This window comes from Scylla paramamosain, chromosome 46 (genome assembly GCF_035594125.1).
Source record: "Scylla paramamosain isolate STU-SP2022 chromosome 46, ASM3559412v1, whole genome shotgun sequence".
Taxonomy (NCBI): domain Eukaryota; kingdom Metazoa; phylum Arthropoda; class Malacostraca; order Decapoda; family Portunidae; genus Scylla; species Scylla paramamosain.
The window spans coordinates 5,710,853-5,725,857 of NC_087196.1; the positions used below are offsets into that span (position 1 = coordinate 5,710,853).

General features: G+C 42.1%; 1 protein-coding gene across 17 annotated transcripts in view; it reads right to left on the reverse strand.

The window, feature by feature from the left end:
* LOC135094795 (FH1/FH2 domain-containing protein 3-like) overlaps positions 1 to 15,005 on the reverse strand; it is an 88,850-nt gene that overhangs the window by 16,022 nt on the left and 57,823 nt on the right. For 13 of the 17 annotated variants that reach the window (XM_063995188.1, XM_063995186.1, XM_063995185.1 and 10 more), the window contains 11 exons: positions 13,087 to 13,145; positions 12,310 to 12,483; positions 11,918 to 12,124; positions 11,403 to 11,583; positions 10,952 to 11,074; positions 10,498 to 10,603; positions 9,599 to 9,725; positions 8,909 to 9,029; positions 8,497 to 8,737; positions 7,228 to 7,767; positions 6,592 to 6,714 (listed from right to left, as the gene is read on the reverse strand). In XM_063995188.1, coding sequence (XP_063851258.1) covers positions 6,592 to 6,714; positions 7,228 to 7,767; positions 8,497 to 8,737; positions 8,909 to 9,029; positions 9,599 to 9,725; positions 10,498 to 10,603; positions 10,952 to 11,074; positions 11,403 to 11,583; positions 11,918 to 12,110 — 1,755 coding nt within the window. In that variant the 5' untranslated portion in view covers positions 12,111 to 12,124; positions 12,310 to 12,483; positions 13,087 to 13,145. The remainder of the gene's footprint in view (positions 1 to 6,591; positions 6,715 to 7,227; positions 7,768 to 8,496; positions 8,738 to 8,908; positions 9,030 to 9,598; positions 9,726 to 10,497; positions 10,604 to 10,951; positions 11,075 to 11,402; positions 11,584 to 11,917; positions 12,125 to 12,309; positions 12,484 to 13,086; positions 13,146 to 15,005) is intronic. The other 4 variants (XM_063995187.1, XM_063995183.1, XM_063995181.1 and 1 more) reach the window with 1 other exon arrangement.

Sequence of the window (15,005 nt, forward strand, 5' to 3'; positions counted from 1 at the left end):
CATTAACTACTCATCACTTAACTGCTATGAACGTTCAAGACTGTGGTATCTTTTAAAAATTTTACATTATTTTTATCTTTTTTTTTCTCTCTCTCTTGTGACACTCTCTTCATGATTTACAAAGGTATTATATTCACTCTCACTCAAACTAGCAACATTTTTCCTCAGGTCACTGAAATGAACCACTTGTCTCACTTAATTACTTGAGAAAAAACCACTTAAAGATTACTTATTCAATTACTTAATTAATCAAAGTTGGTACAAACATTACATAAATTAAAATGATGCAGTGCTAACTTGTCTACACACACACACACACACACACACACATAAGAGAAAGGAAGAAACACATACATACATACATACATACATACATACATACATACATACATAAATACATACATACCACACACCAGGAAGGGGTGAAAGTAAAAGACCTCAGAAAAATAAATAAAGAAAATGTGAAAAAAAAAGCTAACAAAACTGATAGAGAGAGAGAGAGAGAGAGAGAGAGAGAGAGAGAGAGAGAGAGAGAGAGAGAGAGAGAGAGAGAGAGAGAGAGAGAGAGAGAGAGAGAGAGAGAGAGAGAGAGAGAGAGAGAGAGAGAGAGAGAGAGAGAGAGAGAGAGAGAGTCCTTTTATCCACATGCTACAATCCAAAAATTATTAATGCTTCCTTTAACCAATCACTTTACAGACAGACAGACAGACAGACAGACAGACAGACAGACAGACAGACGGACAGACAGACGGACAGACACTTGACAGCTGCATAAGAGACACTGAGAATTATATATATTTTTTTACATATGTGAATCTAGAAGGAATATCAGAAACGTTGGAAATTTGAAGTTTATCCCAAAATGCAACTTTTCAACAAATGGCATTCAAGATGCAATCAAAACTACAGTGTTAGGTTTGATTTTTTTATATATAACACTGTAATTTTTTTTTTCTATTTTTATCGTAGTGCTGTAATGCTTTTTTAATTTTTTTTTTATTTTTCTATTTTTTTGTATCTGCATTATTTTTGTTTTTATTTCTATTTATCATTTCTTTATATTTTCATTTTTCATCTAATTTATTTATTCATTTATTTAATTTCTATCTTTATCATATGGTGCTGCAATTTCTTTCAATAGCAGTGTAATTTTTTAAATTTTTATCACAGTGGTGCAGTTTTTTTCATTCCATCATTAACTGTTTCCTTTAGCAGTGCACCACTGTAGCTATGAAAAGTCAAAATAACCTTTCTATACATTTACAGAACTATTTCCTACCACTCTTTGACTTTTTATCAGTAATTTTCTTTTCTTCTGTTTGTTCCTTTCTTCAGCGATGCACCAATATAGTGCTATGCAAAGACCAAACTGTTCCTTCCATGGTGTAAATCTTGTTAAGCTCATTTTTTGCATTTATTTTAATATTAATTCTTTTTTTTTTTTTACTAACGCTGCAACAAGAAAAGTTAAAATAATCCTTTGTTTAACCATACAATAATTTATTTTGCTATTGTTTTTATATTTTTCATTTATCTATTTTTTTCTGATGTCTTTACTTTTTTGATAACCAATAAAACAAAGACTACCAGCAATACAATAATTAACAAACAACAATACTCTTCAGTTTCACCTCACAACATTTATAACACCAAAATAAAACAGCAAAATACATAATACTACCAATGATAATACGTTCATCAAATGGGGATACACAAACCACACGCAGAGAGGTGACACAGGAACAAGGGTGACATGAATGGAGGGTACACAATGCAGGTTAACATACAAACAGTCATTGAATTAGTTAGTCTTGGGAGATTACAAGATTACAAGAGGGCAGAGTGATACAGAGAGAAAGGGAAAGAGAGAGAGAAAGAAAGAGAGTCGTAATCAAACAAAATGCAGTGCTACCTTCCCCATGCAGACAGCCAGTAAAACAAAATAAGCAAAGCAGATGTGGTTTTCAAACAAGATGTGATAGAAAACCATGTCATATTTTTAAGTCCATAGTTTTACATTTCCTTTCATCGCTCTCTGTCACAATCCTTGGTGGTCATGCTGGTTGGTGCAGTCATGGCCGCACACACTGTCTCCACCAGAGCTGACCACTTGGAGCTAATATGCACTTCCACAAAGCACCAAGATTTATTTATCACTTCCCATGACTCAAGTTACACTAGATCTTTAAAGTATGTGTGCTTGGACATGAAGGAAGACTCAGATGGTGCTACTTTGCATGGACAGAAAGCTACAGACTCAATGTTTTTTTTCCCTAAGAAACTCCACTAACTGATTAAAATTTGAGTTTTGGACATGAATGCAAACTTTAATGGTATTACTTTTCATGAACCCAAAGTCACAAACTCGAATATTTTCTTCCACAAATAAAAAGTCGCCAGCACAAATACCATTTTATCAAGTTTACTACAATATTTTTTGTAGTGAAAGAGGTTAAGAGTCAGTCTATCCACTCATCATTACAATTACATCTTTCATTTACTTGTATTATTATTATATTAGAATCATGTACAGTTATTCATGCATTGGAATTACTGTATATCTTTATTTTCCCTGATTAATATAAGGCTATTTTATGATGTTTATGGTCTGCAGCACTGAATGATCACCTACAGATCAAGATGTGTGCTTTAAACACTACCTTGACAGTACATTAAGTGATTCTATTAAAAAACCACGGAGACATTCATGGGGCAGAGTATGTGTGTGGCAGCAGGAACACAAACAACACAATGCTTCACTACCACTTAATATTCAAAGTGTTTCAGTGAGAGACAATGGCCAGCTCTGATCTTTGCAAGCAATCCAACAGCACTGATCTGAGTCACCACACCAGCAGCCAACATTGTGATAGAGTTGCAATGAGGACCAAACTCTGAGACACTTCTGCACCACACCTCCACCATGTTCAGAAGGCGCTAGTTGAAGTGACACGGGTTTTTAAGGGTGTTTTTTAACGGCTCCAGTGACAGATCAACATGATTTTTACATTATTAGCAGGAGAAACACTCTTGAGAACTTGGCTAATCATCTCTGTGGCCTTTGAAAATAGATGTGGTAAAGATACAAGGATTTTTAAGTGTTTTTATGGTTCTAGTGACAGATTAACAAGATTGCTACATAATCAACAGGAGAAAACACCCTTGAGAACCAGGCCAATCATCCCTGTGGCCTTTGAACAGCTGCTGGTGAGAGAGCGAAGTGTTTCAGAACTCGGGCACAGAGTCTTGTTGAAAAGCACAGTCGCTGGTGGTGGCAGTGTGGGAGGGGGTGGTGGGGGCACAATGCATCTGTACAGAGGTCAACAGGCAGCCATACTTACCTCCTTCTTGGCCAGCAGCAGGGCAGTTATATAGCAAAGTGGTGTCAATAAAAAAAATCTGTATTAGCGTCGGGGTGATGGAAAAAACAGCACTTATCTATTGTAGTTTAACCTGGGGTTGTGTTAATAAGGGCCAATTGCCAAGCACGTGCCAGTCAGTGAGTGAGTGAGTGGGTGAGTGAGTGAGTGGCCTGCAATGCATGTCTCTTTATTCAGTCTGTTACTCAGCTAGTGAATGAGTGAGTGAGTGAGTGAGTGAGTGAGTGAGTGAGTGAGTGAGTGGATGGGTGCGTGAGTGACCAAACTGCATGTCCTTTTATTCAGTGTGTGCATTACTCAGCCAGTGAATGAGTGAGTGAGTAATCTGTGTGTGTGTGTGTGTGTGTTGTGTGTGTGTGTGTGTTGTGTGTGTGTGTGTGTGTGTGTGTGTGTGTGTGTGTGTGTGTGTGTGTGTGTGTGTGTGTTGTGGTGTGTGTGTGTGTGTGTGTGTGTGTGTGGTGTGTGTGTGTGTGTGTGCGTGCGTGTGTATGTTGATGATAAGCTTAGGTTAAGTGGCATGATCTATACAGTCATGTTAATTGCTGTTCATGTCTATCTAAGGCTCCTGAACACAGCCACACAGGTCAGGCAGGCCAGCCTCTTGTCAGCCACAGTGTCAGGCCATCCAGTGTGGTGTCGGCAGCAAGTCGTGTGTCCTGAGGACTGTCTAGTAAATCACAGCTGGGAACTAAACAAATTTCCAGTGTTTTACTTTTAAATCGCTGCTGCTGTCACTATACAAATCATGATGTAATATGGCTATAATATAATTTTTAATATAAGTACTAATAAAACAAAACAAGTGCATGATGTAGTTTAGAAAATAAGAAAGTAAGGGTTGGTGCAGGAAAGCCATCAGGCCTACACATGGCAGTCCCTGTGCAAAACATGCCTGCCTATTTACACCTAACATCATCTATAAATCTGTCTAACTTTCCTTTAAAGCTCCCCAAGACGACTCAGCACTAAAAACCTTGATTACTGAGTCCATTCTAGTCACCCACCACTCTATCTGAGAACTAATTCCTTCCTGACTGTTTTTTCAAATCTAACTCTACCAATTTTTTCTTGTCTTGTTTTTCGAATCTAACTACTAATTCTCTCTTGTCTGTTTTTCAAATCTAAGTCTATCAAGCTTGAACCCAGTACTCCTTGTCCTACCCTGATTACTGACCCTGAGGATTTTGCTTGCATCACCCTTGTTACATCCTTGTACCACTTAAAAACCTTCATTGGATCCCTTAAACTACATTGCTTCAGCTTCAAACCAGTGTCTCTAATTTTGTGTTTCCTCAATGGCCACTAACAGCTGTCATCTCTAGTCTGTGTTGTTCATGTTTTCCCGTCACTGCAGCAGGTCAGTACTGGGGCAAGGTGCTGAGATCTAGGGTTTGGTGGGGAGTTTGCCTTGCTGTGGACAATGCCTGCCGACACACACAGCCACAGCATATCACACAGGTAGAGCGTTTGCATGCAAGAGTGTGTGTGTGTGTGTGTGTGTGTGTGTGTGTGTGTGTGTGTGTGTGTGTGTGTGTGTGTGTGTGTGTGTGTGTGTGTGTGTGTGTGTGTGTGTGTGTGTGTGTGTGTGTGTGTGTGTGTGTATGTGTTTTCTTATTTATTTATTTTTTCCTTGATTTTTTAAGTAAGAAGGCACTGACCGTGAGTGTGTGTGTGTGTGTGTGTGTGTGTGTGTGTGTGTGTGTGTGTGTGTGTGTGTGTGGTGTGTGTGTGTGTGTGTGTGTGTGTGTGTGTGTGTGTGTTACAAAGTGCACACAATCAGTTTTGCTTGGCTGTTCAACATTCCTGAGTGTCTGTTATTAGTGGTACAAAGTCTTTTCATACTTGTGCTTTTATTTCTACATTCACACAAGTCTAATGTTAGAAAACGTTTGAGATTAATATATATTTTTTTGTTTTTCTTTGGCATATTATTTTTTTTGTTTCCATCTAAGCACTTGTGAATGTTGTTAGTGAGTTTAGTACATTAGTTTGGATGGTGAGACAAGCCAACTATTAATTTATCTGATACAAAGAAAGTTGTGGTTCATTTATATGTGTCTTATAGCATTAATATACCCCAAAAAACTATTAATTCATTCTAAGACTAGTAGTATAGGTAAGCTTGGTACCAAAAAATGTAGGACTATAGCAGTATATGTTATAAAAAATGGGAAAAAATGGGGGAAAAATTCATGAGTTGGGGATATAAAATAAACAAAGAAAATTTTATAACACCCCAAAAAACAACATAAACTTTAACATTATATGTAGCAAGCTGAAAAAAAATATAAAAAGCCAAAAAATAAAGATAAAATGGCTTGTAAGATTGAAAAAAGCCAAAAAATAGAAATAATGATTTGTAAGATTGAAAAAAAGCCAAAAATAAAGAGATGATTTGTAAGACTGAAAAAAAAGGCAAGAAATAAAGAAAATGATTTGTAAGACTGCAAAAAAGCCAAAAATGAAGAGAGAAGACTGACAAAAAACAGAAAAATAGAGATGATTATTTTTAAAACAGAAAAAAAGCCAAAAATAAAAAAGGCAGTTTTAGGTAGCAAGAAAAACAGGAACTTGGTGCTCAAAACTCACAAGGAAGATGGAAGAAGTGAGAGGGAGAGGAGCAGTGGAGAGGTGGAGAGATGACGTGGAGATTGAGGTGGAGATGGAAAGAGAGAGAGGCAGAGGGAGGTGGAAGTGAAGTGGTGAGGAGATAGAGAAGCAGAGGTGAAGAGAAGGAAGAGAAGAGATAGACACAGAAATAAGCAAAGTGTGGAGGAGGAAATGAGAGAGATAGATAGAGAGAGAGAGAAGTGATGAAGAGAGAGAAAGAGAGAGGTGGAGAAGGAAACAAGTGAGAGAAATGGAATGGTGGAGAGAAGAGGAGGAGAGGAAGAGAAGAGTGACTGGTTGGGAGATAGAGGAATGATGGAGAGGTGGAGAGAAGAGGAGAGGAAGAGAGGAAAGGAGTTGAGTCTAGTTGAGAGAGAGAGAGAGAGAGAGAGAGAGAGAGAGAGAGAGAGAGAGAGAGAGAGAGAGAGAGAGAGAGAGAGAGAGAGAGAGAGAGAGAGAGAGAGAGAGAGAGAGAGAGAGAGAGAGAGAGAGAGAGAGAGAGAGAGAGAGAGAGAGAGAGAGAGAGAGAGAGAGAGAGAGAGAGAGAGAGAGCTAGACTGGAGTGTAGAAGTGGAGTAAGGGAGTGGAGTGAGGGAGTGACTACCTTGGTGATGATATCCTTGGCGCGGGACTCAAAGAGGTGCTCCAGTCGCTGTGTGTCGAGGGGCACGCGGTCCACATCAGTCCAGATGGTGGGGATCATGAAGCGAGGGTCCTCACGCACCTGTGGGCAGTGGCAGTGGTGGTGGTGGTGGCGGTGGCAGTGGTGATGGTGGTTGTGTTACTGTACTTATAATAACATCATATTATTCACATTTCAAGATCAACTAAGCTCATTTTATTTACTTTTTGTTTTTTCACTACAGGAATTACTTAGAACTGATATAGACCCAAGCAGTTTATTTATTATTTTCTATTATATTTTCTTTTCCACTACAGAGACTTACAACCAAGGCAGCAATGTCAGTAATGAGTGCAAGATGACACACCAGCACAGTCACACACTGTCATGACCCAGCACATTACCTCACCTCCCTGCCCTCACCTAACCTGACCTAAGGCAACCTAAGATAACCTACTGAGATGACCTGACTTGACCCAAACTGCCCTCAAATAGCCTCACCTCACCTGAACTGACATAACCAAAGATAAGACAATCTGACCTCACATACCCTGACTGAAGACAACCTCGTATAACCTAACATCACCTGACTCAAGATGACCCAACGTGACCTACCTCCTTCCAGAACAACTTAATGGTCTTTTTGGTCTTGTGGTGTCTGCTGGAGGCATCATCTGTGTCTGTGTGCTGCGCGGGGGTGTCTGCCCGGGACGCTGGGCGGGGGGCAGGTGGTGCAGGGGGGACAGGGGGCATGTTGGGAGCTGGGGGGACAATGAACGGTGGTGGCGGGGGAGGGGGTCCGCCAATCATAGAAGGAGGGGGTGGGGGCGGTGGTGGAACCCCCTCCTCTTTTTTAACGGGGACCAGCATCTCGTCTTCTGGGGTCAGATCGTTGAAATCCAGGTCACAGAGGGTCAGGGGTCGGTTCAGGTGCTTCTTTAGGAGGTCCCACTGTATGTCGTTCTCCGATTTCTTTGGGGGTTCTGGGACGGCCTCCTTCGCAACCTCGCCCTTGGAGTGACTCTTGGCCAGTCCATCCTTGATCTTGTTGATTCGGTCACTCAGGTCACCGCTGCTGCCACCCTTACGAGTCCCCGCCCCCGCCACCGCTGTCTCTGCTGGGGTGCCTGCTGCTGCCATCTTGTTCTGGATCTCCTGTAGGGGGTGGTGGTGGTGGTAGTGAGGATAGTGGTAATGAGGAACAAGAACAATGTGAAGACTAAGAAGAATGATGAGAGGAAGAAAATGAAGGGAAAAATTATGAGAAAGATGATAATGATGAGAAAAAGAAGGAAAAGATGAATGCAAAGGAGAACAATAAGAACAAGAGGAAGAAAATGAAAATGAAGGTAAAAATTCTGAGAAAGAAGATGATGATGACAAATAAAGAAAGAGAAGAAGAAGAAGAAGAAGGCAAAGATGAACATAAAGAAGAACAAGAAGAAAAACAGTGCACAGCTCACTTCCTCACCTTAGCTAAAGAGATAAGAGAGAGACAGAGAGAACAGGGAAAGAGAGAAAACAAGAACAGATACAAACAACAACACAGCTTTGTTCCTCACCTTAGATAGAGCGATAAGACAGAATAAAAGAGAATTGAGAAAAGAAGCAAAGAAAGATACAAAACAACTTCAACCCATCAAACCAAGAGATAAGAAAGAACAAATGAGAAACAGGAAAATAAACAGACACAAAACAAATTCAACAAATCAAACCAACAAAGATAAGACAGAACAATAGATGAGAAACAGGAAAATAAGACACAAAATTTCAATCCATCAAAGCAACACAAACCCATTTCCTCACCCAGACCAAAGACACAAGACAGCAACAAGAGAGAAACAAGAAAACATACAGACAAACTAACACACTCCAGCACCTCACCTTGACGGACGCCTGCACATTAACATCAGGAGCAATGACCCCGGCAGTGCCCCCATTCTCCACCGCCTCCTTCTCCTGCAGACTGGATATCCTGGAGGCGAGGTCCTGGATGTTGGTGAGGGAGTCGCGGCGGGCAGAGGTGTCGTCTCTCTTGCTGTACATCATGTCCATCATCCACGATGCTTGTTTGTTCAGCCCCGAGAGTTCACTGTTCTTGCGGTTCTCATCTTCCACATTGCCGCTGAAATCATTCATTCAGTCACTCCCCCTTGTTTACTCACCACTCTCAGATGCCTTTATTTCTTCAATAACTGACTACTAACTGCATAATCTTTTTAACTGCCTCCACGTGTCAGTCCCTGTATGAACACACCCACCCGTTTCCACGTACAACTTCAAGACGGTGACTTACTCGGAGGAATGGGAGCTGCGCCTGGTTTCGTTGATGGTCTCCTGTTCGTTAATGAAGGTGCGGTGTCTTTCAGCCCTCTCCCGCCGCCTCCTGAGGGCTGGCGTCACCCCTGCATCGGCGTCTGTGGAAAACGTGGGGTGAGAATTTATTTTTGTTTTGTTTAAGTCTTTGATATTCCCTCTTGCCAGCTTGATATTAGAGGCTTGTATAAGTTTATCTATCTTTTCTTTTCTTTTCTTAACTTCTTGATTGCTACAAGTTCTTCCCAATCTTGTTTATATTTGTCTTTCTTTTCTTTTCTTTTTTGTTTTCACCTCTTTTACTGCTATTCCCTCTCCCCAGCCAAAATGACAGTTCAAAGGCAAGTCTGTACTTATGTTGTGAAAAGTTTTGAAGTTGAGGAAGCATTCACATCAGAGTCATCACCATCATCATCACTATCATTACTTATCATTATTATCATAAAATGCATCACTATCACCACCAGCAACATCATTAACACCACAACCATCACCACCACCACCACCATCATCACCACACTCATCATTATCATCATTACCAATCACATTCTCACAACACCACCAATCACATTCTCACAACACCACCACACTCACCAAAAACAACCACTACCCCCATCACCACCACCCTCACCACCCTCACCGCCACCACCACCAACCACCACAGACTCACGTTTGATGCCGGAGAGGTCGTCCTGGGGTATACCATAGGTGTCCCCATTGATGTTGATGACAGTAATGTGGTCATCGTCACTACTGGAACGCCGCCCCTTGCCATCCTCTAAGTTCACCCCAACACCCTGAAAAGAGGCAAGGGTGAGTGGGGTAGGGTGAAGGGGCAAGGTGATGGGTAAGGTGGAGGAGTGGGTAAGGGAGTAAGAGTAGGAGGGTAGGGTGATGGGAAGGGTGATAGGGTGAGTGGGTAGTGAGGGACAAGGGTGAGAGGGCAAGGTGATGGGTAGGGTGATGGTTAGGGTGATGGTTAGGGTGATGGGGTAATCAACAATAATCCTTTCTATTCCCCTCTTCCTCTACCACTATTCTATCCTTCCCTATTAAACCATAACTAGTCCTTTTCTTCCTCTTATCTTTTACCTCAACATTCTAGCCTTCCCTTGCCTTAGTCTCCCCTAACCTTCTTTCACTGCAGTTTTCTCTTTATTCCTTCCCTCACCTTCCCTTCGTTAGTCTCCCCTAACCTTCTTTCACTGCAGTTTTCTCTTTATTCCTTCCCTTCGTTAGTCTCCCCTAACCTTCTTTCACTGCAGTTTTCTCTTTATTCCTTCCCTCACCTTCCCTTGCCTTGCCTTAGTCTCCCCTAACCTTCTTTTACTGCCGTTTTCTTTTTATTCCTCCATTCACCTTTCCTTGCCTCAGTTCCCCCTTCCTTATTCTTCCCTAACCTTCTTTCATTGCAGTTTTCTCTATTCCTCTCCTCACCTTCCCTTGCCCCAGTCCCCACTTCCATTTTCTCTTCTTTCACTGCAGTTTTCTCTTTATTCCATCCCTCCACCTTCCCTTGCACAAGTTCCCCCTTCTCTAGCCTCCCTAATCTTCTCTGAACACTCTTACCTTCCTATTCTTCCCCGCAGAAGGTGGTGGCGGTGTCTGGTTGTGTCTCTTTGACTTGCGGCGGTCCAGGGAATCTCTGTCGCTGGAGGTGATGCGAGGGACTTGTCTGAAAGGATGTGACACTATTTTATGAGGTGAATTAATATTATTCTTTTTCTAACTCTCTGGCTGCCACCTGGTACACTTTTATCTAAGCTGTTATGTCCAATCTCTGAACTGGGAAGATGTTGTAAAGTGTTTTGTTTTTCGTTGCTATCTTTTTTGTGGATGCTTGTAGACTTGACACATTGCTTCTACTGCTGCTAATTGTGTTGTGTTGCAGTGAAGGGGTTACTACTACTACTACTACTACTACTACTACTACTACTACTACTACTACTACTACTACGATAAAAACAAAAGGTAAAACACTCCTCCTCCTCCTCCTACAACAACAACAACAACAACACAATACCTGATGGAGGGGTCGATGGTGCGTGTCCGGCAGATGTCATCACCATCCTCGTACGCCAGCACAGCCTCGTAGATGGTGAACTGCTGCAGGAGGTCCAGGTCACTGTCCGCTCTGTGCATGTACCTGGGGAAGATGGTGATGGTGAAGAGAGAGGGTTGAATGGTAATGATGGTGAATAGAGAAGGTTGAATGGTGATGGTGATAGTGAAGAAATGGTGAATGGTGATGACGGTGAAAAGAGAAGGGTGAATGGTGATGGTGATGATGGTGATAGTGATACAGGGCCTCTTAAACTCCCTTAACCTTTCTCAGATCTCACAAACGTCCTTTTTCATCCACACATCCTTCCCTCACACTCCAAAACACATCTCACATTCTTTCCTACATCACCAAAACACCCTTCTCTTACAGCATAACCCGACCTGACCCAGCCTGACCCAGCAAGCCTCACTTGGCAATGAGCGTCTCCATGCCCTGCTCCTCCAGGTGGTCAGTTTGGTCATAATAGGTGTCCTGGTCAGGGATGCCGTTGAGGGTCTTGTTAATGAGGGTCATGGCGTAGGTGAGCAGCTCCATGTCCAGGCTGTCCCGCCCCTCCAGCAGCCTCATCAGAGTGGTCCATGGTGATTCCCCTGTGGCAGAGAGAGGGAGAGGTCTGCTAATGCGGGTTAAAGCTTTTACTACCATGGGTGTTTGTAGTAATCTGTTTTATTTATTTAGTTTTTTTTTATGTAGGAGCGGCACCGGCCAAGGGCAACATAATTAAAGACAAAAAAGGCCCACTGATGTAAACAGAATCTGTGAAAATAAATGTAGGATAAGTGTGTTGAAGCCTCCCTCCTGAAACAGTTCAAGTCACAAGAAGGAGGAAACACAGAAGCAGGCAGGGAAGTTCCAGCGTTTACCAGAGAAAGGGATGAATGACTGAGAACACACACACACACACACACACACACACACACACACCTCTAGAAGTGTCGACGGTGTTGATGGCGTCCACCAGCACCAGGGCGTTGCTCTCGGTGTACTCCACAAACACCAGCAGCAGCTTGAGGGCCGTCTTCACCACCAGACGGTACTTGGAAGCCACCAAGGAGTACAGCCACTGAACGGTGGGGCGGTGCTCCATCACCCCGTTCATGCCATCCACGTACAGCATCACCTGCCCCAGCGCTGCCGTGAAAACAGAAGTAAGAGAGCGTCCAGTAATGTTTTGTTGCACAGACACGCACAGCACAACCTGCCCCAGCACTGACACAGGAGAAGGAAGCTGAGTGTGTCTAATAATGCTGCTTTGTGTTTGTTACATCGACACAGCATCACCCACCCATCACCACACGCCCAGCCCCTCCACTGACCTCGGAGGATGTAGTTCTGGTAGTTCTGGTCGGCGGAGGAGCCCACCTTGATGAGGCAGGTGAGGCCATCATTCTGTACAAAGGCATGCACCAAGTCCTTGTCATCCTGGAAAATCTGCTTCAGGGAGAACAGAGCCCGCCGCAGATCCCGACCCTCGCTGTTCAGGAGCTTCTCTGTAGGGGGCAGAGAGAGAGAGAGGGGGTGGTTAGGTTAGGCCAGGTTAATGTTAGGGTCAGTGTGTCTGTGTGTGTGTGTGTATTCGGGTGTCGCAGAGAGAGGGAAGCATTGGTTAAGTTAGGTTAGTGTAAGGGTCTCTGTGTGTGTGTGTGTGTGTGTGTGTGTGTGTGTGTGTGTGTGTGTGTGTGTGTGTGTGTGTGTGTGTGTGTGATACATAATACAATACTTACATAAATTTCAACTTTTCTACTTTAAACATAATTGTATACCAGGATTCTCTCTCTCTCTCTCTCTCTCTCTCTCTCTCTCTCTCTCTCTCTCTCTCTCTCTCTCTCTCTCTCTCTCTCTCTCTCTCTAAGTGTGTGTGTGGGAGGAGCAGGATTATTGTGTACATTGTAGATGACACGGTAATTGTGCTGTGGTGTGGTCGGTCTCTCTCTCTCTCTCTCTCTCTCTCTCTCTCCAATTATCCTCACTTTTCTCTTTCCTTCTCTTCATTTTTCTCCACTCTTGTTTTATTTCAGCATTACATCTCTCTCTCTCTCTCTCTCTCTCTCTCTCTCTCTCTCTCTCTCTCTCTCTCTCTCTCTCTCTCTCACCTATGATGGCGTGGACCCTCACAGACAGCTGGGTCCTCAGGATAATGGCGTTCTTCTTGCTGTAGAGAGAAAAGAGAAGGCAAAACTGAAATAAGTTGGTGTTTTTGTGAGTGAGTGAGCGAGTGAATAAGACTGGCTGACTGAATGACTGACTGGTAGACTGACTGACTGACTGACTGACTGACTGACTGACTGACTGGCTGGCTGACTGACTGAGTGACTGGCTGACTGACTGACTGGCTGACTGACTGACTGACTGACTGACTGGCTGACTGACTGAGTGACTGGCTGACTGACTGACTGGCTGACTGACTGAGTGACTGGCTGACTGACTGGCTGGCTTTTTGAGTGAGTGACTGACTGGCTGAAAGACTAACAGAAAAGTTGAATAAAAAAAACTTTTCGTATAATAAAACAGAGAGAGAGAGAGAGAGAGAGAGAGAGAGAGAGAGAGAGAGAGAGAGAGAGAGAGAGAGAGAGAGAGAGAGAGAGAGATCCAAGAACGAAAAAAAGTAAAGAGGAAAGAGAGAAAAAATAAGAGAGAATAAGTGTAATATATAAAGAAAACGTAATGAAACAAATGAATGAAGAGAAAGAAGGAGGAATGAATGAAAAACAAAGTAACGCATGAAGTAAATGAAATAATGAGTAGGAATGAATGAAGTAAGGAGACAATGAGAGAAAAACTGAGAAAATACACGAGAGAGAGAGAGAGAGAGAGAGAGAGAGAGAGAGAGAGAGAGAGAGAGAGAGAGAGAGAGAGAGAGAGAGTAAAAAAAGAACATATAATTAAAGTTTTAGAGAAAGTGAAATGTGAGACAGTACTTTATTGCTACACACACACACACACACACACACACACACACACACACACACACACACACACACACACACACACCTTGAAAAAGTAAATAAACAATAAAAAAACTAAAAACACGAAAGAAAAACTATACGAATAAAAAATTATAACAAATGATAAAAAATAATAAAAAGGAAGAAAAATATAACTTAGAAACAAAGAGAAGAAAGTTAAATAAGAAAAGACGAATTAAATATATGAAAAAATAAACAGAAATCTAGAAAAAAAAGACAGAAACAACAAAACACAAAAAAACATCACTACAGAACAAAAAAATAAAATAAAAATAAATAAATAAATAAATAAAATAAGAAAGAAAATAAACAAAACTAAATCAAACAAAACAAACGAAATACAACACAAAATAAAAACAAAAACAAAACATTACCAACAAACAAAACGTGACTAAATAAAAAATAAATAAATAAAAAAGTTAAATAAGAGAAGACACGTAAGGAATATTGAAAAACCAACGCCCCAGCTGGCGTACGACACTCCCGCACGTAGGCACGATATCACTAAGCTACGACACCGCCTCCCTTTGTCTCCCTCGCTCTTGACATGACAGAGAGAGTAAGAGGGAGAGAGAAAGAGAGAGGGGGAAGGAGAGAGATAGAAGGGAGAGAGTGGTTTGTTAGGAGGGTTATGAGAAAGAGAGAGAGAGAGAGAGAGAGAGAGAGAGAGAGAGAGAGAGAGAGAGAGAGAGAGAGAGAGAGAGAGAGAGAGAGAGAGTCATAGGGAAGACGCGACAGGAAGAGTGAAGACGAAAGGAACATGGGGAAGAGGAGGAGGAGGAGGAGGAAGAGGAGGACGGATAGATTATGACGCAAGGTAAAGGTTAATCTCAAGAGAGAGAGAGAGAGAGAGAGAGAGAGAGAGAGAGAGAGAGAGAGAGAGAGAGAGAGAGAGAGAGAGAGAGAGAGAGAGAGAGGTCAAATTATCCTAATTAAAAGAAAATGGGACACACACACACACACACACACACACACACACACACACACACATACAAAACATACAAAAAACATGGGACTTGTCTTTTAATGAAATATACGTGTGCGTG